Here is a 25,095-nt window from a genome sequence, read left to right as displayed (position 1 = left end):
AAATAGGAGAGATATAATTCACAAGGACAAAGCTTGCGGAATTTACAATAACCAGAATTAATAGGTAGAGCTCAAATTGCTTTGCAAATTCTAAGTATGTGTAGTCACTTTTCAGGCCATGTGTCTTGAAGCCGTATGGTTTTCTAAGTTCTTACTCTTGTGTTGTGTTGTGGGTGTAACCAAAATTTTCTTTGATTTGTTTCTCCATATATTGATGTGTAGTCACTTTTCAGGCCATGTGTATTGATGTTATTTTCTATCTTCTGCCCACCTTCTATTTATTGTTTGTCCTCAGCTTTTGGGATCTTTTTTTTTTTTTTTTAATTTTTGGTTGGGATCAATGCCCCTTTTTGTGTATAAAATTTATTTTCTTCCACAGGGGTCCAATGTGCATGTCACATACACACACCAACTCTGCATTTACCCTTTCTCAATGCATTTCTTTAGACAAAGATCCCCTTTTTTCCTCTTTTATTTTAAACAAATATATAATTGTTTTTTTTTTAATACAAGTAGAGTAGTATTAGGGAGATAATTATATATATATATGTATATATATATATAGGGAGACGATTTTCTCAATCTTCTTTTCTCCACTTACACACCCTTTTGCTTTTTAATACTTTTTAATCAATTATGTTCTTTTTCATTCTTTCTCTTTCCTATTCTACCATTACCCTACATTAATTTCTTTTTTACTTCACTTTTATATTATTTCTTCAACTTTTGATCACAAATAATCCATGAGATTTGCAATGGATGTTGGGTTCAAGAGGTGTTGTTGGTTTCTATCTTGCCAGACTGATTGTGTTCTTGTTGTGGGGGAAGGAAGAAGTTCCATTCTCGACTCTCGTAAATAAATCAATTTGGGGCACATCTTGATCCCAACTTGGATGAATCCAATTTGGGGTTTTGGGGTTTTTTGTTTTATTTAATTTTTCTTAATTTCAATTATCAAAACCTTAATGTAGGGTAAGGGTAGAGTAGGAAAAAGAAAGAACAATAAAGAACAAAAAGAACAAAATTTATTAAAAAGTATTAAAAAGCAAAAAGGAGTGTAAGTGGAAAAAATGGTCTCACTCCGAATTGTATTTCACTAATCCAAATCATCTATTTCATTCAAAGATCATCTCTATAAAAAAATCACTTGAATCCGATATCATTTGACCATTCAATTGAGTTATTGAAATTTTAGTACTTTCTTGAAGTATTGTGTTCATTGATTTTTGTAGGACACAATTGGATGTCGAAACGGTTTTCGATTTGTCTAATTTTTTGTAAGGATGATCTGTGAACCTAAAAAATAGACGGTTTGGATCATTGGAAAAAAAAATTTGTTGGGTACCCTAAAGGGCGTTCCTCAAATAAAATTATTTGAGGGATCCCTCAATAGAAGGGGATTGTATATATGTATATATATTATTTAGTGATCTTCGGTATTCTTCTGCTTTTGGTGGACATATGTTGATCTACTCTTCTTTTGGCAGATCATGTTAAGATGAAGCAAAGAAATAGAGAATAGAAGAAAGAAGAGTATAGAAGAAGAAGCAAAGAGAGAATTTCAGAGAGTGAGAAATGATTGTTGTATTTCGTTAAGCTTTAACTAAGCACATTACAAGCCTTTTATCAGCCTAACTACAATCTTAGCTGGTTTACTAACCACTTTAACAACTTTAACCACATGATAACAACACTAACAATTTTCTAACAACATTCTAACAGTTCACTCTTTAATCTGCTGACACTTGGCAGCATCAGCATCATTAATATTCTCACATCTAGGTGTGGGCACAATTTTGAGTCAATTCGACCAAACCGCTCAACCCAGTCATTATAGAGTTGGGTTGACCTAATAATGAGCGGGTCATGGATTCCAAAAATCATAAACTTCTTTGTATGGTTGGGTTATGAGTTGAAACAAAAATTAAAAGTGGGCTTAATTTTGAGTTAACCTGACCGAACCACCCAACTTGATCACAAAAGGGTTGGGTTGACCTAATAATAAGCGGGTCTTGATTCCAAGAAATTAGAAACCACTATATATCTGGCTGGGTTACGAGTTGGGATCAAACCAACCTAACCCAATCCATGCCCACCCTTACTTACACCCTCCTCAATCTCATGCGTGAAGGAGCCAAGCATAAGATTGGAACAATGATGCTGAAAAAAATATCATTAAACTAAGAGTTAGTTAGTTGGTAGGGGCAGACACTATTGGCACATTTGGGTTCATATATATGGAATGATCACTCAAGGAAGGTAACTCTAATTTTGTCATTTCTCAACTACAATTGCTTCACATTAAAGCCGCCCAAATATGTTTAGTTTTTTTTTTTCAGCTTCAAAATTCATTTGAGTAGAATCATATATAAATTAAACTATAAGTTATACCTTGAAAAATAATTAATGTTGTTACTTACAGTTAGATTATTTTTTTAAAAAAATGGTCAGAAGTTGAGAAGTATGTAAAAGGACGAAGAAGAATGAGAAGCCAACTGTGTCCTTGATCTGTGATTGTGGTAGGTCATAATCTATGGAAGCTTATTCAAGTCTGCATGTCCTTGTCACAGACAGCTCTCGTGGTGTTCATAAAGTCAACAAAGCCTTCTTCATCTCCTCATGTTAATTAGATGAACTTTTTTTCTTTTTCTTTTTCTTCTCGTTATGATTTTTTTTTTCTTTCAAATTCTTGGAAATTTTAGAATATAAGGATAATTCATTCATGCTTAATAATTTGCTGATTATTTGACATCCATCGTTAGGGTATATAATACGTTTGTATATTATTACCCATGAATCTAACCAAAATCAATACCCATTAATCTAAGCAAAAGTACATTTGATTTGGAGGTCATGTGTTATTACGAGTTCGGAGTAATTTTCTGTGAATTTTTCAGAGCATAGATGAGTTTTGAATGAATTTTTTAAATTGGTCCGATTAGAAGTTGACAGGTGGCACTTGCTAGTGAACCATTTGAAAAAGAAATTAAAAATCAGCCCTTGTTTACAGAAAAAAATTAAAAAGAATAAAAAGCCTTCTTTAAAGCCTTGTTAGAGCCCACGAAAATTATGCATGGCCACTTCTTGTTTAAAGCTCACGAATTGCTCGCAGGTTTCCTCCTTATTTCTTCTTCTTTCTTTTTAATTTAATTTAATTTATTTTATTTTAGGACATTTCCTATTGAAAGTGACGATAGCATATTAAACTCACTTTTCTTATTTCTTTCTTTAGAAAAGAAAGCTTGGGTGAGGCTTTTTGTCAAACACTTGAGTGCACCATCACCAACCTTGCAGCACCTATGTACACAACTTTTTCTTCGAACAGGTTGTGTGCGTCCAGTATAGGTGCAACTCCAGCAGCTGTAATGGAGTTTTCCAGCCACAGGAGGTGCAGGTGTACCTCCTTGTGCCTGCACAGATTCGCTAGTGCTTGCAGCACCTACGTACACAACTTTTTCAGGCAAGGGTGCACCTCTTTGGGTACCTTTAGGAAAAAAAAAAAAAAAAAAGAATAAATCATTCAGAAAATTTCTCTGAATTGCAATTTAGCATGATATTAGAGCCGTCAATCTTAGATCCGCTCTAAACCCTAGTTTTTCCTTCATCCATATAGAAACCCTAGTTTTCCTTCATCCATATAGAAACCCTAATTTTTCCTTCATCTATAGTGAAACCCAAATTAAATCCCAAAACTATAGCCTCTATCTGAACCCTTCCCCAAATCATATACCCTATTGTAACGATCTTCGTCATAACCGTTCTCAACTCTACATCACAGATCGTTACAATCCATAATTGGAATGTATTGAATGAGACCGATTATACTCTTTGGTCTCCAGTCATGGAGACACAAATTTCCAGGAGAAAGAAAGTAGAAAGATATGGATACTTGACCATTGATTCACCTCAACCAGCCTCTATAGATCTCGCTTACAACAAATGGCGTCCTAAGAATTTTAAGGTCAAATGTAAGTTTCGGCTGCCGTTAAAAAAACCTTACATGATGGATCTAATGAATCTCAAATTTATGAATTGAGCAATAAGGTTTCACCATGAAGCATAATGGAAAGTATGTCTCTGCTTACTTCATATTTTTCTTGCAGGTCAGTGAATGGTGTAACCCCTGTGGTCGCACAAAACATAGTCGTGAATGGTGTTAGGAATTGGTTGGATATCCAGAATTGTTGAATCTGTCCAAAGCATCAAAAAAGAAATTGAGGTAAAATTGTACATGTCTCATTGACCACAGGCTATGCCTTGAATATTATGCACCTACTCGCAATAGTATGTGGATAAATGATTCATGTGCAACATGTTATATGACGTTTGATGTGAAGAATCGACAAATTTAGGGTTGATGTGAAGAATTGACAAATTTAGGGTTGATGTGAAGACTCGACAAATCCTTAATGTAGAGAACATGCATGCAGTGATGGAGCCACGTAGGGACGAGAGGGGTTCCAAGCCCCTTCTCAACTCTTTATTCTCTTCATTTTCTCTTTTTTCTTCTTTTTTTTCTTCTTCCCAGTTTCACTCTCTTTTTCTTTCTCTCTCTCTCTCTCTGTAAATAATTTAATGTTGTGTGTATGAATTGAATTGAATATTGAAAGAGTATACAAGGATTTCAAATATATATATAACAAACAGAACTTGATGTGTAAAATATGTAATTTAAAGAGTGTTGTTAAACGAATCTTAAAATTAACTAGGTACACCCTATGATCTATATTAACTGAGTACACCCTAATATTTAAATCAAAATGTAAAATTAACTAAGTACATCCTTTTTAACTACCAAAAATACTCCTAATACACCCTAAACACCAAACTCATTCAAGAATTGGCTGCTGATTAAAAGGTTTATGCTTCATTATATAGATAAATTTGGCAAACTTGCCGGCTTTAATGTGATTTGGAGAACATGATTCTAAAAGTCGTCAGTTCTATAGGTCATTAATATGTATCAGTGGTCTTTGTAGAATAATTGATTTTCTTTATGGGGCATTTTATTTTCTTGTCTTTGGGGAATGATAAATGATATCCTTACATGCGACATTATTTCCTAATTTTTACCTTGGTATATGCCAATGAATTGCTGGGCTTACCCGGCAGAAACAACATTTATGATTCGTCCATTGGTGGTTGCCATGATGCATTACACTGTAGCTGTCCTAAAGATGTTGTCAAGCTAACAAATGCCGATTTAGTTGATCCCAAAGATGTTGTCAAGCTAACAAATGCCGATTTAGTTGATCCTAAAGATGTTGTCAAGCTAACAAATGCCGATTTAGTTGATGTATTTCCTCATTCAATGAGGAGTACCAAAGCCAGGAGCCTAAGGTTAATATATTAACGTCGCATATGTTGTCCTTGAGATGAATTTAACTTTATTTTGTTCTTGCCATGTGAATTGCTAATTGATCTGAGGGATTGATTTAATTAGGGTTGAATATAGTGAGTAAGGTGTACTTATTAAAATTACATTCTTTTTCACAATTCAATATATTATTTTATATTATGATGAATTAGTAATTCAATAAATAGTTTGGTAGGATGGTGTACTCAGTTAATTTTAGGGTTCGTTTAACAACAATCAATTTAAACTCTTATTTCTTGATTTTTTTATTTTAGGGGATTGGTCTAGGGGTCTGAAAATGATGCACAAGAAGCTCTATGAGAACTTGCAATGTTTATGCTCTCATTCCTTTTATTTTTATATTTTGCAAAAGGACACCTTGTAACATCAATTTTTAGTTCTACCAGTGCATGTATGTAGGGGTGGGTACGGTCCGAATTAGATCGGTTTCACCTCAAAACTACGGCCGAACCAATTACAATATGACGGTTTGGTTTGGATAAAAGTTATAAAGGAAACTGAACCAAACCAAACCAATTTAAGACGGATTGGTTTGGTTTGGTTCGGGCCGGTTTGGGGCTAAGCCCAATTCTTTTGCTTTTTTGGATTTTTTTTCAACATTGTCAGCCCAATTGTAACCAAAAAATTCACAACTTGCTTCATACATAAATCATTTTCTAGAGTATGAAACCATCCTAAATCTAAAAATGTCATAAAACTTCATATTTCACTAACTAATATAGCTCAATTCAAATATTCGTATACAGTTATTAATTAATTAGAGTATTGCACATGTAAAATAAAATTTAAATAAATAAATATATACATAAACGGTCCGGTTTGGGTTAAGCCGGCTTACAAAAGCTCAAAACCAAACCAAACCAAACCAAACCAAATTATATACGGTCTGGTTTGGTTTTTAAACCGTTTGACTTTTTCTTGGTCAAAACCAAACCAAACCGATAATTATGGTTTGGTTTCGGCCGGATTGATGCCCACCCCTACATGTATGACTATCAATTAAGGGCATATTTGGGAATTACTTCAGAAGGGCTAAAAACACTTTTGACTACATTGGCAAATAAATTTACAAGTGTTTTTGGGACATAAAACCTCTTTTTGGTTTTTTAATAAAAATTTTACGTACTTCTAATAAAAGTGTCTATAAAAATAGTACTTATGAACATAATACCTCTTATCAAAACAGTTCCAATGGTCCTTAGGTGACCCTAGTACATCTCTTCTTAATGAAACATCTTTTCCTAAATATCATAGTTCATAAAATCAAAAGCCTATGTGCACAAAAGCACAAGTTTCTAACTATTTTGATAGGCAAGTTTCTTTCATTTTCTATCTTTTTTATCTTCTCTTATCGCCGTACATTGAAACCTGTCCTTCAATATTTTGTCATTTCTACGTGCCTACAATAATTTAGTATGCAAGCATTGATTTGATTACAGGACTGTCATTGTTGTAAATTATTTGTGCCTACAATAATTTGCTCTCCAGAAACAAATTCAACACTACTGACAATGACACCACATTTTTAACTTTAGAAACTTCAAAGAACGAGGACGACGACCTCTGACAATTGGAATCGATATCCTGCAACTCCTCCTTTTAAGTCCGCCGTAGTGGACGACCTTGTTCAAAGGCAGCACATGAAAACCGTCTTTTTCATTCATTTGTGTGTTTGTGGTAAAAAAATTACTCGAAAGTTGAATCAAATAAGGTGTCCTCGTAGGTGTACCAATATATGCATCTTTCCCAAAGTCGAAATAACTAGTGATTTTTAGCCGAAGTTATACAACAATGTATCCCGTAATTGGAATACGATTCTTATCATTTTTCTTATCTAAATAAGAAACCCTACACTCATATATAATTTCTAGGGCAGAAGTTTTTTTTTTTTTTTTTTGGTGAGATAAAGTTAAATTATCAATTAAAACATTCATGATTCATATGTAAGTCTATCTACTCAATAATTTTGATTGATAATTTAACAATAAATAGAACATGTTAAGATTGTGGGCGTAATGCCTCTTTGGGCTATATGCTTTTGTTGGCTTTTGATGTTTTAGTTTTTTACTCGGGAACATGATCTTCATGCTATATTGTACTGGTTTTAGCTAGATTTGTTCATGTTTGTTTCTTGTTGGTTTTCTGGCCGGTGTTTTTACCCGGCTTTGTTTGCACTGTTCTCTACCCTTTTGAGGGATTGCAATGAATTGAAACTTCGACCAAAAAATAAATAAATTATTGTGTGACCAAAAGAGCACTTCTCTACATCTCCTCCACAGGCTGTGGAGTTTGAACTAATGCAAAAAACCAAAAAAACCAAAAAAAAACAAAAAAACAAAAAAACAAAAAACCAAAAAAAAACCTCAAGCAACTGATGTAAGTTCTGATTAATTGCCAAGTTTTGAATGTCCATGATGTGAATCCTCAGGCAACTGATGTAAGTTTCAAAATTAGCATATGAGCTAGCTTTTGGGATTACATTTGGAAAACAGAAACAATAATGGTGATTTTATGGCAGGTTGGTCTATGAGAATGGAGTGTGTGGCTAGAGTGCTACGGTTGCAGAATTTGTGGCATTGTGGAAGCTTTTCAAGTTGGTGTAGAAGGAGTTGTTGAAATGGTCCAGACTCTACATGGGTCATGAAATTAGCTGCCGTGTCATTTATGACATTATTAGCTATATAGGTTGGACCAGAGTTTTTAGGGCTGGACCATTCGCATTATAATTAAGAGCACTTTCACCGCTGAGGAGCTCTGGCAAGAGGGGGCCTAAGCAACCAAAGGCAGCTCCAGCACAAGAGTTCCAGCCTGGGCAAACAGTGGACCTGGAAAAGTCCACGGGCAAGTTCAGCTCGAGTTATTGCCTGAATAAAATGATACAATACTAACGTCATAATGACGTCAGCAACCAAAAAAAATTGAAAAAAATTGAAAAGAATACCAAAAATTTTAGATTTATTTATAAATAACTAGTCATATTCTTTACTTCTCACACCAAAAACTCTATACAAATTCATCTCCTCATATCTTATTTCAGACATTATTAGGTATATAGGTTGGATTATGGTTTTTAAGGCTAGACCATTCGCATTATAATTAAGAGCACTTCCACCACTGAGGAGGAGCTCTGGCAAGAGGGGGCCCAAGCAACCAAAGGCAGCTCCAGCGCAATAGTTCCAGCCCAAGCAAACAATGGGCCCCAGCAACCTGGGTAAGCCCACGAGCAAGTTCAGCCCGAGCTGCTAATTAGGCAAAATGACACAATGCTGACGTCAGAATGACGTTAGCAACAACAACAAAATTGAAAAAAAAAATTCTGATTTTTTTTAAAAAATAAAAATAAATACGTAGCCATATTCTTTACTTCCTACACCAAAAACTCTATACAAATTCATTTTCTCATATCTCATTTCAGACATTATTAGCTATATAGGTTGAACCAAGGTTTTTACAGCTAGACCATTCGCATTATAATTAAGAGCACTTCCACCGCTGAGGAGGAGCCCTGGCAAGAGGGGACCCAAGCAACCAAAGGCAGCTCCAATGCAAGAGTTCCAACCCGGGCAAATAGTGGGCCCTAGCAACCTAGGCAAGTTTAGCCCAAGCTGCTGCCTGGGAAAAATGACACAATGCTGACGTCAACAACCAAAAAAAAAATGAAAAGAATACCAAAAATTTCAGATTTCTTTTTATTTTTTATTTTTATTTTTTATAAATACCTAACCATATTTTTTACTTCCCACACCAAAAACTCTATACAAATTTATCTCATCATATCTCATGTGAATAGTAATTATCATTGCCCTAGCCCATAGAGGTGGAAACAAAATTGCAAGGGCTGTCACTATTCACCTTGCACTTGCCTTGCCCTTGCCCATAGGGGTGGAAATGCTCTAAGAGACAGGGTAGTGGAAGGGCACATCACTTGGCACAGTACGAGATGGTAACATCGAGAAAAAACTTCCCTATCTCGAGACACTATTCCCTATCTTCGGTAATTCGGGAGGTATCAGGAAAATGTTCATGACTAACGGGGCCTAGTCGAGAGTATTTACTCTCACACTGGCTACTTACCTTTCCAGCTTGTTCCTTTCCTTTCTCTTTGATCTTGTTTTTTTTCCTTGGCCGGTATCTCCTTTGGTCGTGAATCGTGTATGTTCCAAAAAAGGAAATTTGTAGGCCGACAAATTCAATGGGGCCTTAGTTTGGAGTTTAAGCCATGCCATATAATGTACTTGCTATGATTACATTAAGCCCAAAGCCTAAGATTTTCACACACCAAAAACAAAAAAAGAACCAACTTGAAGCTCAACCCAAAATCGTAAGCTCAAAACTAGCCCATTGTTTGACCTGACCCGTTGGAAAAGCCTCAATCAGAGATATCTTTTAATAGGCAATGGTCTCATGAAATAGCTCAACATGTGTGTGTTTCCTTTATTTATTTGGGGTTGTAGCTTGCATGAGAAGAAAAGAGAAGGAAGAAAACCCTAGAAGTGGATCCAATGACTTGGTGGAGAGCTCAAGCAGCTTCCTCAACCCTCTTCAATAGGGTCCTCCGTCGCAACCAGCGGTACCACTGCCCGTCGCACACTCTCCACCGATTATGTGTCGTGGTGCGCTAGCACAAATCAGTATCAATTCACAATTGGGACGTTGCATGCCTCTTGGTGCCATGCACATTGGGGCCAAGATACACAACATCGAGATGAGGCCGGGTCAAGGTGGCAAGTTGGTTCGAGCACCAGGAACTCAACCATTTTGAAAGAACCCTCATCAGCAGGATGTTTGGTGAAGCTGACTTCCTATGTTGAGAAGTGGATAGATTCTAAGTGCCGGGCCACAATCGGGTCGGTTCCAAGTGGGCCAAATTCAGGAAATCAGCACAAGAACCGCCGGCCCAAGGTTCGGGGAGTGGCAATGAACCCTATTGATCATCCACATGGTGGAGGGTGAGGGAAAGAGCAAGGGGAGGCCTTCTGTAACACCTTGGGGCAAGCCTTGTAAGGGTGGCTACAGGTCTGGACCTGTCAGTCGCAAGTGTGGAACAAAGTAAAATGTTATATATCATAAATTTTCATTCTCTTTGTTTTGATGTAGAACTGTGGAGCTTTTGCTGAAGTAACATATATAGTAATAAAAGTGTCACTCAGATGTTTTAAGGTTGTTTGTGGTGTCAGCACTGCCATTGCTTTCCTGACCTCCAATTCCCATTGAAACCACCATTTTATTGAATATGTGCCCGTTAAGAGTGTAAAAGAGGAAGAGATTTAGGGTTTCGGGCTACTGGATAAAACCATGTTTGGCATGGAAATTTCAGAATGAACGGGTAATGTCATAGGGGGTTGGCTGAGAAGTCACAATTCGTAGGGGCTAGGATTGTGGGGAGATGCAGCTCACATGAACTCTGTTAATAGGTATAAGCTGTAGTGATCACTACACAACGTAATTCGCTCGGTATTTCCGTGCCTACTTTAGTGGTTAGCATAATAGTGGAATCAAATGTGGTTCAAATAGCAGCACTACCCGGGTGTGGTATAAGAGGTGGAATATGAGAACTGCCGTCAAATTAAAGTATAAACCAAAACTTAATATATATGTTTTTTATTAATACTGCTGGCGACATTTATCAAGAACAATATAAAACCTTTTGTTTCCCATATCCTGGAACTAGTCATTGTAGTTGCATAAATATGACAATACAATGTGAACAGCAAGTAACTGCTAGCTTTATTAGCATGGATTGAACCTCTGACACCACGGTAAAAATCATAGTCTAGCATTTCGGAGTTGGTTCTTCAGCAAAGGCTGGATATATTCCCGATAGCCATCGGGCACAACTGATTCATTAAGAGGATCCTTCCATGCCTCCGCATAAAGATTCGGGTAAACATCACCGTCATAGCGGCCAAGAACCGAGCCGAGATAGTGATCAGTATAATTAAATGCATCAACAAGGGCAATGGCATTGGGACGGAGCTGCAATAAGTCAAGATACAGTTATCAGACGACAGCTACTTTAATGAATGAACAAGTAGACCTTCAAGAAAAGTTCGATGGGGCAAACCTTGGAATATAGAGATCTAAGTTGATCATTGGCGAGCGAAGCTTGCTTGGCTGTGATGCTGCCAGTGGAGAGGAAATCACCCAAATGTTTATGAATAATATACAAAGCATATATGTTGCAGAGGTTCTGAAGCTGTTCTTTCACTCCCTTCCCTGGAATGTCTTGTTGGAGTTTCTCAATGAACCTATCATGAAATAAAAGCTTCATTACACGATTAACAAAGTGGAGAACTTAATAACAGCTATCTAAATTAGTAATAGGAGGTACAGAAATAATCTTCAACAAAGGTACCGCAGAGAGGAGGTCAAACCCAAAGCAGGGTTTTTAAGTCCAAAACTTTATTCAAAGGTCATTATAAAAAGGAAGAAACCTACTTGGAGACGACAATCAATTGGCAGTGAGCAACTGCTGCCTCAGCTAAATTAGACGAGAGTTCCGCAAAGCCTGAACAATTGGAAATGCATCAGAATCATCAGAATCGCACAGCATGATGCATGAATAAAAATAACCAAGCAGCTTCATATAACTGAATAGTTAATGTTACATGAACTAAATTAACTAAAAAAATCTAACTGAGGTGTCAAACAGATTTTAAAAAATGATTCTACAATGTCTCAAGTATTCCCTTAAGATTATAGGCGACAATTTCTTCTGTTCCTCATTAAAAGAAAGACAAAATTAGAAAATTCAGAAATGAAAAAAAATACAGACCTTCTTCTTGATTTGAAAACTTGCTAAGGTCTTGGGCACAGGCAATTGACATCCTAATCGCCCTTGCTTCAAATGCCTCAAGTATCACACTGGGTTTCAACCAATCTTCAACTGCATGACATTGAAAATACAGACTAAACAACTAAGGCAAGAAAGACCAACCCACGTAAGTGTAAAATTTAGGGTTTAGGGTTAAAATTTATCCCTGTGCTTCATGACGTGAAAGAGGTAACAAAGGCATGTAGATTAAGAATACTTATACTCAACCTTTCTGAACATTACAACGACATTGGATCAAATGTTCCGCACGGCCCATATAAGATGTGGTTCCGACAGGCTTTTTACCAGACGGCAGCTGAGAAACAGTCTTCATGAGAAACCTTGCAACCTAAAAAAAATTTGAGAAATATGTCAGCACACAAAATATAAATACTGAAGGTAGTATGTAGGCTCCAACCATGAACATGCAACATAGGAACTATGGTTCGTTAAAATATACACAATTTGCGAGCACATTTTCCTACACTCTTAGGCCACAGTATAACACGCATGGCAAAAGTCAGAGACAAGTTATTGAGTAAAGTCAAAAGCAGCTCTTAGAGTATAGTAGTACAGGCATGGAATAAGCCAGAAGGCAAGGTAAAGGTCCAGTCAAAAGCAAGTAAAACAAGGCTTCATAATCCATTGACCTGTAGTAGTAGAACAATATTGTCTCCTTCATATGTACATGCCGGGACATAAACAGCAAATAACTCAGGAAGCCCACTGTTAGATAAATAACCATGCCCACCACATAATTTCCGACATTCTTCAATGGCATCCTGTCAAAAAAAGAAATTGTGAGAGAGAGAGAGAGAGAGAGTTTCTGTCAATGGGACGGGAAGTATATGTTTGCTGTCACCCAAAAGCTTCATGGGCCTCAAAAAGAAAGCTAAAACATAGAAGAATAAAGAGCAGCAATAATATCCTACAGCAGTTGCAGAAGTAGTCAGTGACTTCAGACCCGCAGTGCATGCATGAGCTTCAGGCAATGTGGAGAAATCATTTGCTTGCAACTTTTGTGTTACATCCGTATATAGCCATTTCAACCACTCACCAACAAATCTGAAAGCATATGCGGAAGCCAGCAAAGGGAAGAGCCTACTTTGCTGAGTCTTGTAATCGATCACCTGGAACAAAACACGAACCAAAATACAACACATCTTCAGGACAAAATCATGCAGAGGATAACAAACTTTATGAGGCAATGTTCCATCAGATACCTGTGTCTCAACACCACCATTTTCTGAACCAAACTGTCGACGAACAGCACTATACCTAGTGGCAATACATACTGCCCGTGATAGAGCAGTGGAAGCATCAGCTACAATTGTTTGCCGCACAAAAACCATTGTTCCATAAAGTAGCTGTCGGGGAACATTGGATTGGACATATTTTCCTTCTCTTGTAACTTGTGCGACCCTGGCACATTTGAGAAGAACATGAGAATAGCCATCCTTTCTACCTCTTTGAATAAGAAATATGGGCACTCAAGCACAACAATCCTATCTATCATCAAGTACAATGCATACAAAGTGGATACCTCATCAACATTTGATCCCTTGGTATGCGGACATTATCAAATCTCAGGACACCATTGTCCATGGAGTTGTATGCTCCATTTCCAAATTTCATGCCGATATCACCAACTGTTATGCCTGGAAGAGGTAAGTGATCATCCAAGTTCCGAAGTTGGACAATGAAACCTAAAACAAGAGAATTGGTTCTATAATTAAAATCAATAGACCATTCACTTCACGATAGAAGTTCCAAACAATGTTACACTTGGTCGTTACCATTTACTCCATGGTCTTTTCCATCAGTAATAAGACGGGCAAAAGCAACAGCATGTGTAGCAGCTTTTCCCAAACCACCAGGCCACCACTATTCACAACCAATAAGGAAGGAAAATAAGTGCCTAAACTAGATATTTCAATCAACGAAAAATATAACCACCACATTATGGTTGAAAATATCTAGATCAAAATGACACTAAGCACAATTCCCATCACAAGCTTGTTATCATAGATACTAAAATTTCACTCAAAAGAAAAAAAATCAGAAGAAAACAAAAAAGCAACATTATTAAAATTACTCACTTTGCTTGAAGTGAGTGTAGGACTATTAAGAACAAACTCGTCAGTCTTTGGATCAAAAGTTGCAGTGGTCTCAAGCCCTTGAACATTGGAGCCATGACCAAGTTCAGTCTGTGCATAGCAACCAATAATTTGCATCTTATATGCCAACGGCAACCATTTCTTTTGCTGCTCCTCAGTACCAGATCCTTTAATGAAAGGCACAAACATTCCCTGAAGAGAAAATTAACATATTAACTAAAAAATACAAACAATTCAAATATTTGAAGGCTACAAAAACATGCAGAATACTTATCATAGAAGGAAGTGGGAAAATTGTAGTAAAAAAAATACTATCAAACAGGATATTGAAATATAGACAAATTAGAATGGCACAAAAAGGGAGAATTGGAGCTTACCCAGTGAAGATCCGTATATGCTGGTTGATCAACATAATGCCTAAACCAGGATGCTTCTTCTTCTGTAACAATGGTAGCATAATTTGCATTATTAAAGCAAATGAAAAATGATATAGAAAAATATAAAAATAGTAACAGTAATGATAATAATAACAACAAAAATAACAAAATCTACGAAACAAGATCTCCCAGATGGAGACACACCAGAAAGTCGAAGCTCATTGATCCGTTTCCATCCATGAGCTGCTTTTCTCAATGTGTTTTTGAACAACTCCTTTCTAGTCATCATAGTTCTATCATCCTTTCTTAATACCTAAACAGTAACACACAAAATATAATTACAGTCAAATTTAAAAAATAAAAATTTTAAAAAAAAATACACAGAAAAAAGCGAAAAGTAAGAATATAGATAAAGAGAACAATAAATCCAATTTCTTTCCATGCCTAAGTTTTTAAAGAAAGAAATTTTCAAACAACTTTTCAACAACTGATCATCTGCAAAGCAATCACTCATCTGTTCATAGGATCATTCATATACAACTATGAACATTGTTAACGAAAAAGTACTGGTAAGTAGATAATTTTGAATGGTTAATTCAGTAAAACAAAAATTCAGCTCGCTAACTAAAAATTACCTACTAAAATGTGAAACCAAAATTCTGAGCCTTTCAAACATTTTCTCGGAAACCAAACAGATCAAATGAGAACTAATTACCGGATCGCTAGCTACGAGGCGAGCAATTCGATCGGAGACTTGCAAGGCATGGCGAGAACCGACCCAGACGACCTTCATCTGATCCACATCGAACTGCGCCTTGCTCCGCTCGTGCGCTAAATGATCAACGCCCTCCATTTTCAGAGAAAGCAAAAGCCCCAGCAAACAAAGACTATGGGAAATTGAAAACTTGAGAAGCTAAGAACAGTCAGCTTCGTGCTCTCTCTGGTTTTGTAAGAGAGAAAGAAGTGCTTGGGATTCTGGGATCGATATGTATCTCCCTGGGTTTTATATGTGATATCTAAATATATATAATTTATTATTTTATTTTTAATAAAGAAGCGGAAAAGGAGGGTCTCTTGATAAGCTTAACATTTGGCGTTGTGCATCCCAATGTTCATGTTCGAAAATTTGACTACTTCCTTTTCGGATACATGCCAATAGATTACATGACTTTTCGGTTTTTTTTTTTCTTTTTCTTCTCAATAAAAATAGAAAAACCACAAAAAGGATTATTATTATTATTTATTTTTTATTTTTTTTTAACACATTGAGGTAGACAATCATAATGATAATGATAAATCAATCATTGGAGGAACACTCCTCTTCTCCCTTCTTCCCTTCTATTTTTCTTCCTAGTGGAATCATCCCATCATACGAATAAACCAGATTATCTCCCCCCTACTATTTCATACTAGGCTTTTGTCTCCCTTGTGTTTTGTAAGATTTATCTCACCCTTAGTTGTTCGAGAGTCTTCCTACTAACCTTTTTGGTTGGATCTTTATAGATCTATCCTTTTTAACCTATGTTGTGTGGTCCTCGCAATTTTGGAGTTAATAAGGTGGATCTCCGTAAGATCTCTGTGTCGAGGGGTGAAACTGTTAATTTTGTGAATCTATTATCAATGAGTGTTTTGAGTTTAGGGGTGTTTGAAAGACGTCGTAATCATATATCTTGGTAGAAGTTTATATAAAATTGACCATGAGATTTGATATTCCACTTATAGGTGTTTCATATCCCCCACACCCAAACTAGTAGAGAGCTCTCATGTGTCATATAATCTTCTTGCGGAACCAAATGCAATGATTTTATGAATTCCTCTTATGACTTTCAGTTCATAGTGAGTTAGGTCTTCAAGATGTATAATTGTTTTTGCTCATTATCTTTGCAATAGTTGTGTTTATTGCGTGTATCTTTCTATTGTTTGCAAGATACCTTTGTGGGGCTATGTTATTGTATTGCATTAATGAAATTGTTGCTGCTACCAAAAGAATTTCAATTATTTAGAACTGGGAGTATCACTTAAGGCAATACATTTCATTACTAATATAATATAATTATTTTGTGATACATGCAATATTGGGAAGAGGGAAATCGAAGGTAAATGCTTTTAACTACTTGAACTACGAAGCCCCTTAAACTAATTGAAATATTCTAATGAATCTGCACTGTTGATTGAAAAATATTTATGAATAAAACTTAAAATGAAGCGGAGTTGGTTATAGGTGTGAAAAGCTTGCCAAAACTTCTCAATCAAATCTAAGGGATTGACAGAAATTTGGTCCAAATTATTATTATGCTGATGAAATGCTTTGACAACATACTCTATGGCCTTGTTTTTTATCCTGATGAATATGGTACTGTTACTTTGTCAAATTAAAACAATTGTTTTAGTTTATCAAAATATAATCATGAGATATGTTTAAGGTCACTAGTACGACTTGTTATTTCCTCAACAGAAAAATATAAAACAGAAGTTACGACATCTTATTTTAAATACAGAAGACAAAATGTATACGGTTACGACTGAGAAATGTAGAAAGTTTTTACCAAATAATAATAAAATTGACCAAATGTGCCCTTTTTAAGTTTGAATCTTGTCTTGGTCGTCAGTACGTAAATGTTCACATATGAAACCTTGTTCCGTGACTCGGTTTGCTTCTTTTTGTTTTTTCTATTTTTGGTCTGTATCTGTTTTGCTGACACAAAAGCGACGAAGCAAAATATGACTCAAACAAAATTTGTCTACAAGTGGACCAGCCAAATAGGCCAAAGATGACGTAATTGGAAGGGAAGCCCGGTTGGGGTTGAGGTGTTAAGATCACCTTAATGCCACGGAATGCTAGCAATCTTCCCATTAATTTTCTTTTTTAGACATTCTCACTTCTTTATTGTTTTAAGTTCCAAATAGAAAGAGTTTACAACCGGAAATGGGAGGCTACACTCCTATAATTTCAAAGGCGAAAGGGTGTGCCCAAGCAAAGCTAAAGCGTCAGCAACTGAGTTAACTTCTCTAAAAATAGTTTGGAGTCCCCCTCAACCATGATCTTACGCCAACCCTTAGGAACAACATAGGCCAAACCATCTCTAATGTATGGGGAACAACATAGGCCAAACCATCTCTAATGTCCATACATTCCGCCACTGTATTGAGACATCACCAATCTTCTTTGCCCCAGCCAGAAGAACTCAAGCATTCTCATCTCTAATCACAAAGCCAACCGCAGCTTGGTTATTCTTGACTGAGCCTTCAAAATTGATTAGTATGGTTAGGTGTTGAAACTACTAATAAGATCCTAAGAGAAGCCACTTGGGCACAAGAGCCCATTGAAGGCTTAAGCTTCCAGAAAGCTTTTAACCCTTAATTACCAAGCATTAAGCGTAAACCCACAAAAAAAAAAACAAAAAAACAAAAAAAACAATTGAAACAAGAACCATTGTTCCAGACAAGGTGAGAAATTGGCACTTGAATTAATTTACAATGATGTTCCAGAAAAATTGTACATTAAACAGTCTGTCTATAATCAGTGGCATTATAAGAATTTTGATGAGAAACCAAACCACCCCTTTTCTTGTTAGAGCATGTGATATGTATTTCCTTCATAAGACTGCAACCTTTTTCGAATTCAACTCCGTTCTTCACGAAGCACTCTGCTGCCTACACCCGCTGGTGCCACTAAGTTACGAGCCATGAAGCAGGCTCACAATTTCAAGCTTGCATAGCTCAGGCATGCTTCTGAACCATAATGTGTACAGCTTCATTGAATTATAATTTCTCATGTCATTAGGCATTTGACCATGTAATCAGAAAACTAGCTAGAACATGCACCAAACTTCCTCATCGACTCTATAATGTCTGCAATAGTTGACCCTGCTGTCCCAACAAATCCAAGGGAAGCACAACTGCAAACAGTTTGCTCTATGTATAGAAGAACATCAGGTAGTCCTGGAGGACAATCCTTCTCAATCTGACCAGTGCCATCGTGTTCCTTTGGAACAGTCCCAAACTTCAAGCCATGACCTGCATCCACGATTCTTTTAGCAGTTCGTATTATCAGCTCATCTCTTTCTTTCAGGAAAAACAGTTTAAACTTACGTGAATCTCTAACCAATTTCCCCAAGTAACTTCCTGTCCAATTATTTTTAGGAAGATCGGTCATCACGAAAATATGAATAGGAAGAGGGCCTTGCATCAAAGCATCCACTGTTTGTTCAAACTTCAGAAAAGTAGCCTTCCAATGGTTCTTGAACTGCCCATCTAGCAATCTGAGCTGTGCACAAAGAAAAGGAGTCTTTATGGTACCATAAGCAAACTTCTTCCCAGCGCTCAGAATTTCAGGGGCAAATGGAAGAAACTCAATCTTCTCAATCAGAGTTTTTATCCCTTGATCTCTTGGAGCATCATGAATATCAATGTATAGCTCCGAACCTTTGTAAGGAAGAGTGAAAAGGCTCCCAAATGCCAGTACAGTAGCTGATTCAGCTTCAGAACCAGGTCCAAGAGTATTATATACATCTCGGCGTTTCCTAAAATATGAAATTTTCTTTTTCTTCTTAAGTTGTTCATCAGGTTGGAAAGAATCCAATGCCCCATCCTCATTACCACTTTGGTATGTCCAAACAGTAGTTCTGCAGTCTTCATTAACAGCATATAAACACTTTACATCACCATTGAGCCCAGATAGTAGAGATCCACATTGCTTAAGTCTTTCAAGCAAAGAGGCATGCTTATCCAACTCATTGTAGCAAGCAAAATCTACGTTCACATTGCACCATAAGGATATAAAAACCCTGAAATCTATGACTCGAACTAAAGAAGAAGAAACTAATGATGATACGTCAACAATGTCAGCCATGGAAACATACCTGCAACAAGAGAGAAAGATAGTTGTATTGTAAATATAAAAAATATCGAAACAAATTTGGAACCAATGAATAAATATCATAAGTGTACATCAAGTGAGTTTGATAAGACACATTTGGTACCATTAACATGGAAATCAAAACAAACCCAATAAACCAACATGCCAATCCTACCAAAAAAGAAAAATCCAATACCTTCCCAGCATCATTTTACAAACCGAACAATGGGTCAAACAAAAACAAGTTGGGGCCATTAACATGAAAACTAAAACAAACCAATCAAACCCACTTTCCAATTCCACCAGAATTCAACACCTTTACCCCAAATAGACCAACAAAATGAGAAACGGAGGAAACCGATATACCTCCCACTCCGAATGAGCTCAACGATATGATCCCAGACCGAAATTCGGATCTCATTGGCACTCAAAACCCGAAACTTGGGGCAACTACCAAGAGCAACAGCATGGTGATCGAGAACCGGAGGGACAACCAAGGTCCGGTTCAAAATGGCGGCCATCAAAACGGCGTTCTTGAACTCGGAAAGCTGGTTGCTGAAGCCACTGTGGGGAGCGTACCAGAGGAACTTTCCTCCTCCAAGGGAGGGGCATTTTGGGGAATCGGAAATTGAGGTCTTGTTGGAGAGGAGAGAATTGGGAGTGAGAGAGAAGAAGTAGGAGAAGAAGAAGAGAAGGGTAAAGAGGAGAGTGAGGTAGATGAGTGGGGACCTGTATGAGGGTTGTTTTCTGGTGGGCCATGGTCTCGCTGTGGGTCTGTTTCTGGTGAGGAGGTTCATAGCTGCCTCTCTGTGTCTTCGCTACTGCTACTATGAATCTGGAGATTTGAAGTTTAGGGACTTCCAGTAGGAGGAAAGGGATCTGGCGGCTTTGGCCCATCTGGGTTGAATTGTAATCTCTCTTGTTTTTGGGCCGGGTTGTCTGGGTTGTGGTGAATCGGATGTAATCTTTTTTACGATTATAAATTACAATCCAAATTAGGGGTGGTAATTTTTTTTTTACGACACTGGGGACAAAAAACCCCAAACAAAACCTACACTAACCCAACCGTTTTTCGTCCACCAAAAGAAAAAAAAAACCAACCGTTTTATATTTGCCCTGCCAGCACAGCACGTTCTTTTCTAATACCGGTCAACTTAACTCCGCTATATTCGTGTCCGGTTGAGTCGTGTTATCCTGTCATTTTAAAAAAAATTACCACCGTAATCAGGATCCGACAACCCGTTAACAAAATGAAATATATTGATTAGAACTAATCAGATCAAAGTAAGATGAGGCATGTATAATAATTGAAGTGATTTCCTGTTTTGTAGGTCTAGTAGTAGAATCAATGGTTTTATGTCCGGGATAGTTGTAATAACTTTTTGAGTTACCAATTTTCTTTTCTAAAAAATGGAAAGAAGGAAATAAAAATAAAAATAAACGAAGTAGACCTTCATTTCAATGCAATGCAACCCCAAAAAATCTTTTACCTTTCTGAAAATGCAGATATTCAAATTTATTCATATTACGGTGAATAGCTATTCTACAAGTACGGCGGTTGCTCGACTTTAGAATGTCTACATGATCAACACTGGGAGGACAAAAACCAAACAATTCTAGACACCAACACAAGATGTCAAAGATTTAAATAATTTGGACACGAGATGGTACAGTCTAAAACCTAAGACCAAATTATAGATTATAACTATTATTAAAAAAAAAAACATTATTAAGGTTATTCCATAATGAGATGCAACTCAAACCCAAACCAGACTGCACATTTCTAGCCTTGTATTAACATTAACCTGTAAAATTCCAAGGCACGTCTAACCACTAAACAGCATGGATGGGACTACCACCTGAATTCATGCCAGAACTTCCAGAGCCTGGATTTGCATGGAAAGCCGACTGCCTAGAAGACCCTTCAACCAGCTTTAGCGTAAGCGAGGAGGGGCCGGAATGACCTATAGGCTCTCCTAAGCTCAGTTTTGACATTCCTACTAGCTCATCAACATTAATCGGGCTCTTTGAATGTACTGCTGTTGGCTTGAGAACCTCGTGTTTATCCTGCTTAGTGGGCTCAGTACTGTATCCAGGCCACAATGGAAAAGGAACCGGGAAAGGTGAGAAATATGCAGGATATATCATTGGGTAAAATGACTGTGAGCTATCAGGTTGTGGGGGGGGAGGTTCTCCATCTGAGTTGGTAGAATCCATTGATTCACATTCTTCATCCAAAGCTGGAGGAGCGGGCAATGGGTTGTTGCTTTGACTTTCAGCTTGTAGATGGTTGCCAGGTAAGAAGTCTAGTGGTTCCATTGGAGCCTCAACTGACTGTAGAAAAATTATCAATAAACCATACATAAGTCAAGAAAGATAAAATCAGAATCTAATTGGAGATCTCAAGTAGGAACCATGCAGTCAAGATTAAATATGGCCCTAGTTTATCACCAGACAAATACTGCATTCAAGACCACGAGATTCAAGACAGAAGTGAAAGTTATAAAATGAAAGAAAATGAGAGAGAAGGACCGGGTATGTTAAATTTTTACACATGCAGAGGACATGAATTTTTAACCAACAAGATTAAATAGTCAACACAAACTTGAGAGCACATCATACAGTGTACCGTAGGATGCAAAGAAACTCAATGTGGTGAAATTTTCATGTTGCGTGCCTGTATGTAAAAAAATGTGCATACTGGTTATGCAAGGCGGAAAAGATACTTACATCATCTGCTACAATATCAAACAGGCTGGAACGCCGTTTTCTCCTCGACACATTAGTCTGCCTAATGAAATATTTCTGAGCATGGCTAGCTACTTGAGTAGGTGTTCTTGATATGACGTAATTGCGAGCAATCCCACGCCAGTCACCTTTGCCAAGCTTCTGCAGTCCGAGTAAAAACATCCTATGTTCCTCTTCAGTCCATGGAGTGCCTACATGGAAAAAATGAGAAACTAAAATCTGTTAATACAAAAAGCAAAACTTAGTAGAACTCCTCGTATCATGATCATTAGGTCCTCTTCGAGAATTCTATTGTTGATAATGAGATCAATGTAACTACTAATCAACAAATCCAGTGTGATAAATAGATCATATACACCAAATAAAAAATAAATAGTAAGTATACAACCATAAGATCCCAAAATCCCTGGAAAAGTTATTGCAGTACATCTGAAAACTGACAACGCTTATATTTGCATTTCAAGTGACCTCTCATACCGAATGAGGGTTGCCTATGGGATGGTCTAAACCAGGCATCCTACTAAATGAAATCTAAAATACCTAATACAATGAGGTCCATTGCTTACATCCCTTAAGCTTCATCACCTTAAATTTAACCACTAAACTCCTGGGCCTATCTTTTATGGTAGCACCCTTGTAGTTGGGACAAATTTACTCTTTTAAACCTTTTATTTATGCAAAGCATCGTTTTTTATTAAACCTCTGCAGCCTAATTCTTCTTTGCAGAAAGCATTTTGTTGCAGATGTTTGTTCATTTTCTTCCTTTACAGTTTACACTTCATTTGGAATCTGATCCATTTTTCCATTTCGTTATTAACTACCAAAATACCATCAATTGAAAATCGAAATTCAGATATGCTAATTATGCAAACACTCCAAATAGCACCCAAAAAAAATTCAATTTAGCTAATCACTCAACTTCAAATAATTATAAATCGGACATATCAAGTAAGAATCAACACACAAACGCACATACCCCAAATGAAAAACTTCAAAATTAGACAATGAAAAAAAAAGCAAAACAATTGAAAGATTTAAGATTAGGAAAGGGGAAAAAGAAAAGGCTGAACCTTTTTTCCGTTCACGGCTCGAAGACGATCCGGGCACGAAGTCCTCAGAGGCATACCCGTCGGCAGCGCCGGCGTGATCGTTGGTGGTGTCGCCGGGAGAACCCGGATTGTTCGGGTGGGGACCCGAACTCGACCCGGCATAGTGGGAGAGATTGCCCATACTAGCGCTCTTCCTGATGGAGCCATCGGTCAAGCGAACGCCGAAGAGCTTGACCCCTCGGTTGGGGCACGTCCGAGAGTTGTGGCCATTGTGGCTGCAATGCGAGCACCTCCGAGTCATTGATAACACGAAAATGAATCGGATCGGGCGAGTTGGGTTGGTCGGATCGGAGGATCCGAATCACATGATCCGAGACAAGGAAAAAGGTGTGTTGGGTTTGGGTGTGCGTGAGAATTGGGAGTTGGGTTTGTTGTTGATTTGTGGTTTGGCTTCGAAATTCTTTGTTGCTTCTACGTCTTCTCTTTCGCACCCTCGAGTTTCGTAGAGCGGAAGAGAGAGAGAGAGATGAGAAAGACAAAGAACAAGTAGGAGATTTATGAGTAGAACACTATCCATATATCGTGGCGTGGATAAAGAGAAGAGACTATTCGGTGTTTCGCAGGATGGTTTTGGAAGAAAATTGTTTGATTTTTTATTGCCCGGTCCTTTGTTTAGTCAAACATTTTTTGGATGACTATGTGTGGGATATTTTACTTTCATTTTTTATTTCTTTCGGATAATATCAAATTGGAGTTTTTTTTTTTCTTTTAACATTTTCACTCAAGTAGGGTGGCAAATTTGATACAACTTAATAGCATGACTAGAATTTCGACAAAAATAAGAAAATAGGCATGATACATCATGACTCGATTGTCACAAGTCACTTTGTCTTGTTTGAATCTAAGAAGTACGTACTTTTTCAGTGGTTTGAATTTTTCTATGAGTAGAAAGTTTGAATGGTCTGATTGAGGTTCAGTCCCCAGGACAGGATCCTAACTTATCCTAACTTTATCCAGACCTCTACACAAGAACAGCTCGAATAAAAATTTTCAGTTTTATGTGTCATTGTTTACAGATTTTGAGTGAGTTGAAAATTTTGGTGCCTCACCCAACTTGAGATTGTATATGAAGCTAAAATTGTAGATAAGTTTCTTGTCACTTATTTGACTTATCAACATGAAAAGTTTTGAAGTCATCTCTTTATCTATTAATGACCTACAATTTATTTTACATTTGTCCTTATAGTAGGTGTTCGGTAGTTCATATTTTGGCAGCACTTGGCACTTGATTCTTGTGTAGTAAAAGAGACCATAAATTGGAATATCCAAGTTCATAAAATATAGTGTTCAGACATTTATAAAACAAAATTAGGGTAATGTTCATCCTCATTCAAAATATGTGTTTGAACAAGGAAAGATAATAATTTTAACAATAGAATTCAGTGTAATGATCCAAACCCAAAATTCATATTTAATTAGTAATTTATTTTGAGAAAAGACAATTGTGCCCTTGGAATAATTTATTAACGAAAAGTTGACTTTTTGACCGAAAAGTAATTTGACAATTCCACATATACCATTGCGTAGAGCACGACGAAATGAGTTTGTAGACACGAAGTGGGCTCGAATTGGAGCTTTAACGAAGAAAATACGGGTAAAATATCAAGAATGGCAAAATGGTAATTAGGAAAAAAAAATCAGATTTTTTAAAACCCTCACTCTCTCTCTTCTCTCTCTCTCTCTCTCTCTCTCTCT

At 37.0% G+C, this 25,095-nt stretch overlaps 3 protein-coding genes across 6 annotated transcripts; all 3 read right to left on the bottom strand.

Moving 5' to 3' along the window:
• Positions 1 to 10,949: 10,949 nt before the first annotated feature.
• LOC117627674 (peroxisomal acyl-coenzyme A oxidase 1) lies at positions 10,950 to 15,898 on the bottom strand. Its single transcript, XM_034359863.1, has 14 exons — positions 15,401 to 15,898; positions 14,890 to 14,998; positions 14,686 to 14,747; positions 14,291 to 14,500; positions 13,988 to 14,075; positions 13,735 to 13,897; positions 13,415 to 13,613; positions 13,124 to 13,321; positions 12,842 to 12,973; positions 12,420 to 12,540; positions 12,153 to 12,263; positions 11,816 to 11,885; positions 11,442 to 11,625; positions 10,950 to 11,353 (listed from the first exon to the last, which is right to left on the bottom strand). Exons 1-14 carry the CDS (start codon positions 15,536 to 15,538, stop codon positions 11,144 to 11,146), a joined length of 1,995 nt encoding a protein of 664 aa, XP_034215754.1. The 5' UTR covers positions 15,539 to 15,898; the 3' UTR covers positions 10,950 to 11,143.
• A 2,208-nt stretch (positions 15,899 to 18,106) lies between these two features.
• Positions 18,107 to 20,631, bottom strand: LOC117627157 (O-fucosyltransferase 30). Of its 2 annotated transcripts, XM_034359089.1 has the most exons (3): positions 19,910 to 20,631; positions 18,778 to 19,547; positions 18,107 to 18,702 (listed from the first exon to the last, which is right to left on the bottom strand). In XM_034359089.1, the coding sequence occupies exons 1-3, from the start codon at positions 20,338 to 20,340 to the stop codon at positions 18,494 to 18,496; spliced, it is 1,410 nt and encodes a 469-aa protein (XP_034214980.1). In that variant the 5' UTR covers positions 20,341 to 20,631; the 3' UTR covers positions 18,107 to 18,493. The 2 variants fall into 2 exon arrangements, with proteins under 2 accessions (XP_034214980.1, XP_034214979.1); XM_034359088.1 differs by having other exon boundaries at positions 18,107 to 19,547; positions 19,910 to 20,629.
• LOC117627158 (transcription factor KUA1) lies at positions 19,420 to 23,915 on the bottom strand. Of its 3 annotated transcripts, none has more exons than XR_004585737.1 (5): positions 23,362 to 23,915; positions 22,274 to 22,482; positions 21,403 to 21,877; positions 20,645 to 20,737; positions 19,420 to 19,437 (listed from the first exon to the last, which is right to left on the bottom strand). XR_004585737.1 is itself a non-coding variant. In XM_034359090.1 (3 exons), exons 1-3 carry the CDS (start codon positions 23,639 to 23,641, stop codon positions 21,377 to 21,379), a joined length of 990 nt encoding a protein of 329 aa, XP_034214981.1. In that variant the 5' UTR covers positions 23,642 to 23,914; the 3' UTR covers positions 21,028 to 21,376. The 3 variants fall into 3 exon arrangements, 1 of the variants encoding a protein (XP_034214981.1); XR_004585736.1 differs by having other exon boundaries at positions 19,435 to 19,547; XM_034359090.1 differs by lacking the exons at positions 19,420 to 19,437; positions 20,645 to 20,737 and having other exon boundaries at positions 21,028 to 21,877; positions 23,362 to 23,914.
• Positions 23,916 to 25,095: the final 1,180 nt, after the last annotated feature.

The sequence above is a fragment of the Prunus dulcis genome, chromosome 5 (genome assembly GCF_902201215.1).
Source record: "Prunus dulcis chromosome 5, ALMONDv2, whole genome shotgun sequence".
Lineage (NCBI taxonomy): Eukaryota > Viridiplantae > Streptophyta > Magnoliopsida > Rosales > Rosaceae > Prunus > Prunus dulcis.
This window is presented reverse-complemented; position numbering and strand designations above follow the sequence as displayed.

Excerpts from the sequence above, each read along its gene's own strand:
- LOC117627674 (XM_034359863.1), bottom strand. The coding sequence starts at position 15,538 with ATGGAGGGCGTTGATCATTTAGCGCACGAGCGGAGCAAGGCGCAGTTC. Across the intron at positions 12,974-13,123 it reads TGACTACTTCTGCAACTGCT|GATGCCATTGAAGAATGTCG; the intron begins GTAGGATATTAT and ends TTTTTTTGACAG. Across the intron at positions 11,626-11,815 it reads CAATTGATTGTCGTCTCCAA|GTTCATTGAGAAACTCCAAC; the intron begins GTAGGTTTCTTC and ends ATTTCATGATAG.
- LOC117627157 (XM_034359088.1), bottom strand. The coding sequence starts at position 20,340 with ATGAACCTCCTCACCAGAAACAGACCCACAGCGAGACCATGGCCCACC. Across the intron at positions 19,548-19,909 it reads GAGCTCATTCGGAGTGGGAG|GTATGTTTCCATGGCTGACA; the intron begins GTATATCGGTTT and ends CTCTTGTTGCAG.
- LOC117627158 (XM_034359090.1), bottom strand. The coding sequence starts at position 23,641 with ATGACTCGGAGGTGCTCGCATTGCAGCCACAATGGCCACAACTCTCGG. Across the intron at positions 22,483-23,361 it reads GAGCCGTGAACGGAAAAAAG|GCACTCCATGGACTGAAGAG; the intron begins GTTCAGCCTTTT and ends TTTTCCATGTAG. Across the intron at positions 21,878-22,273 it reads TTGATATTGTAGCAGATGAT|TCAGTTGAGGCTCCAATGGA; the intron begins GTAAGTATCTTT and ends ATTTTTCTACAG.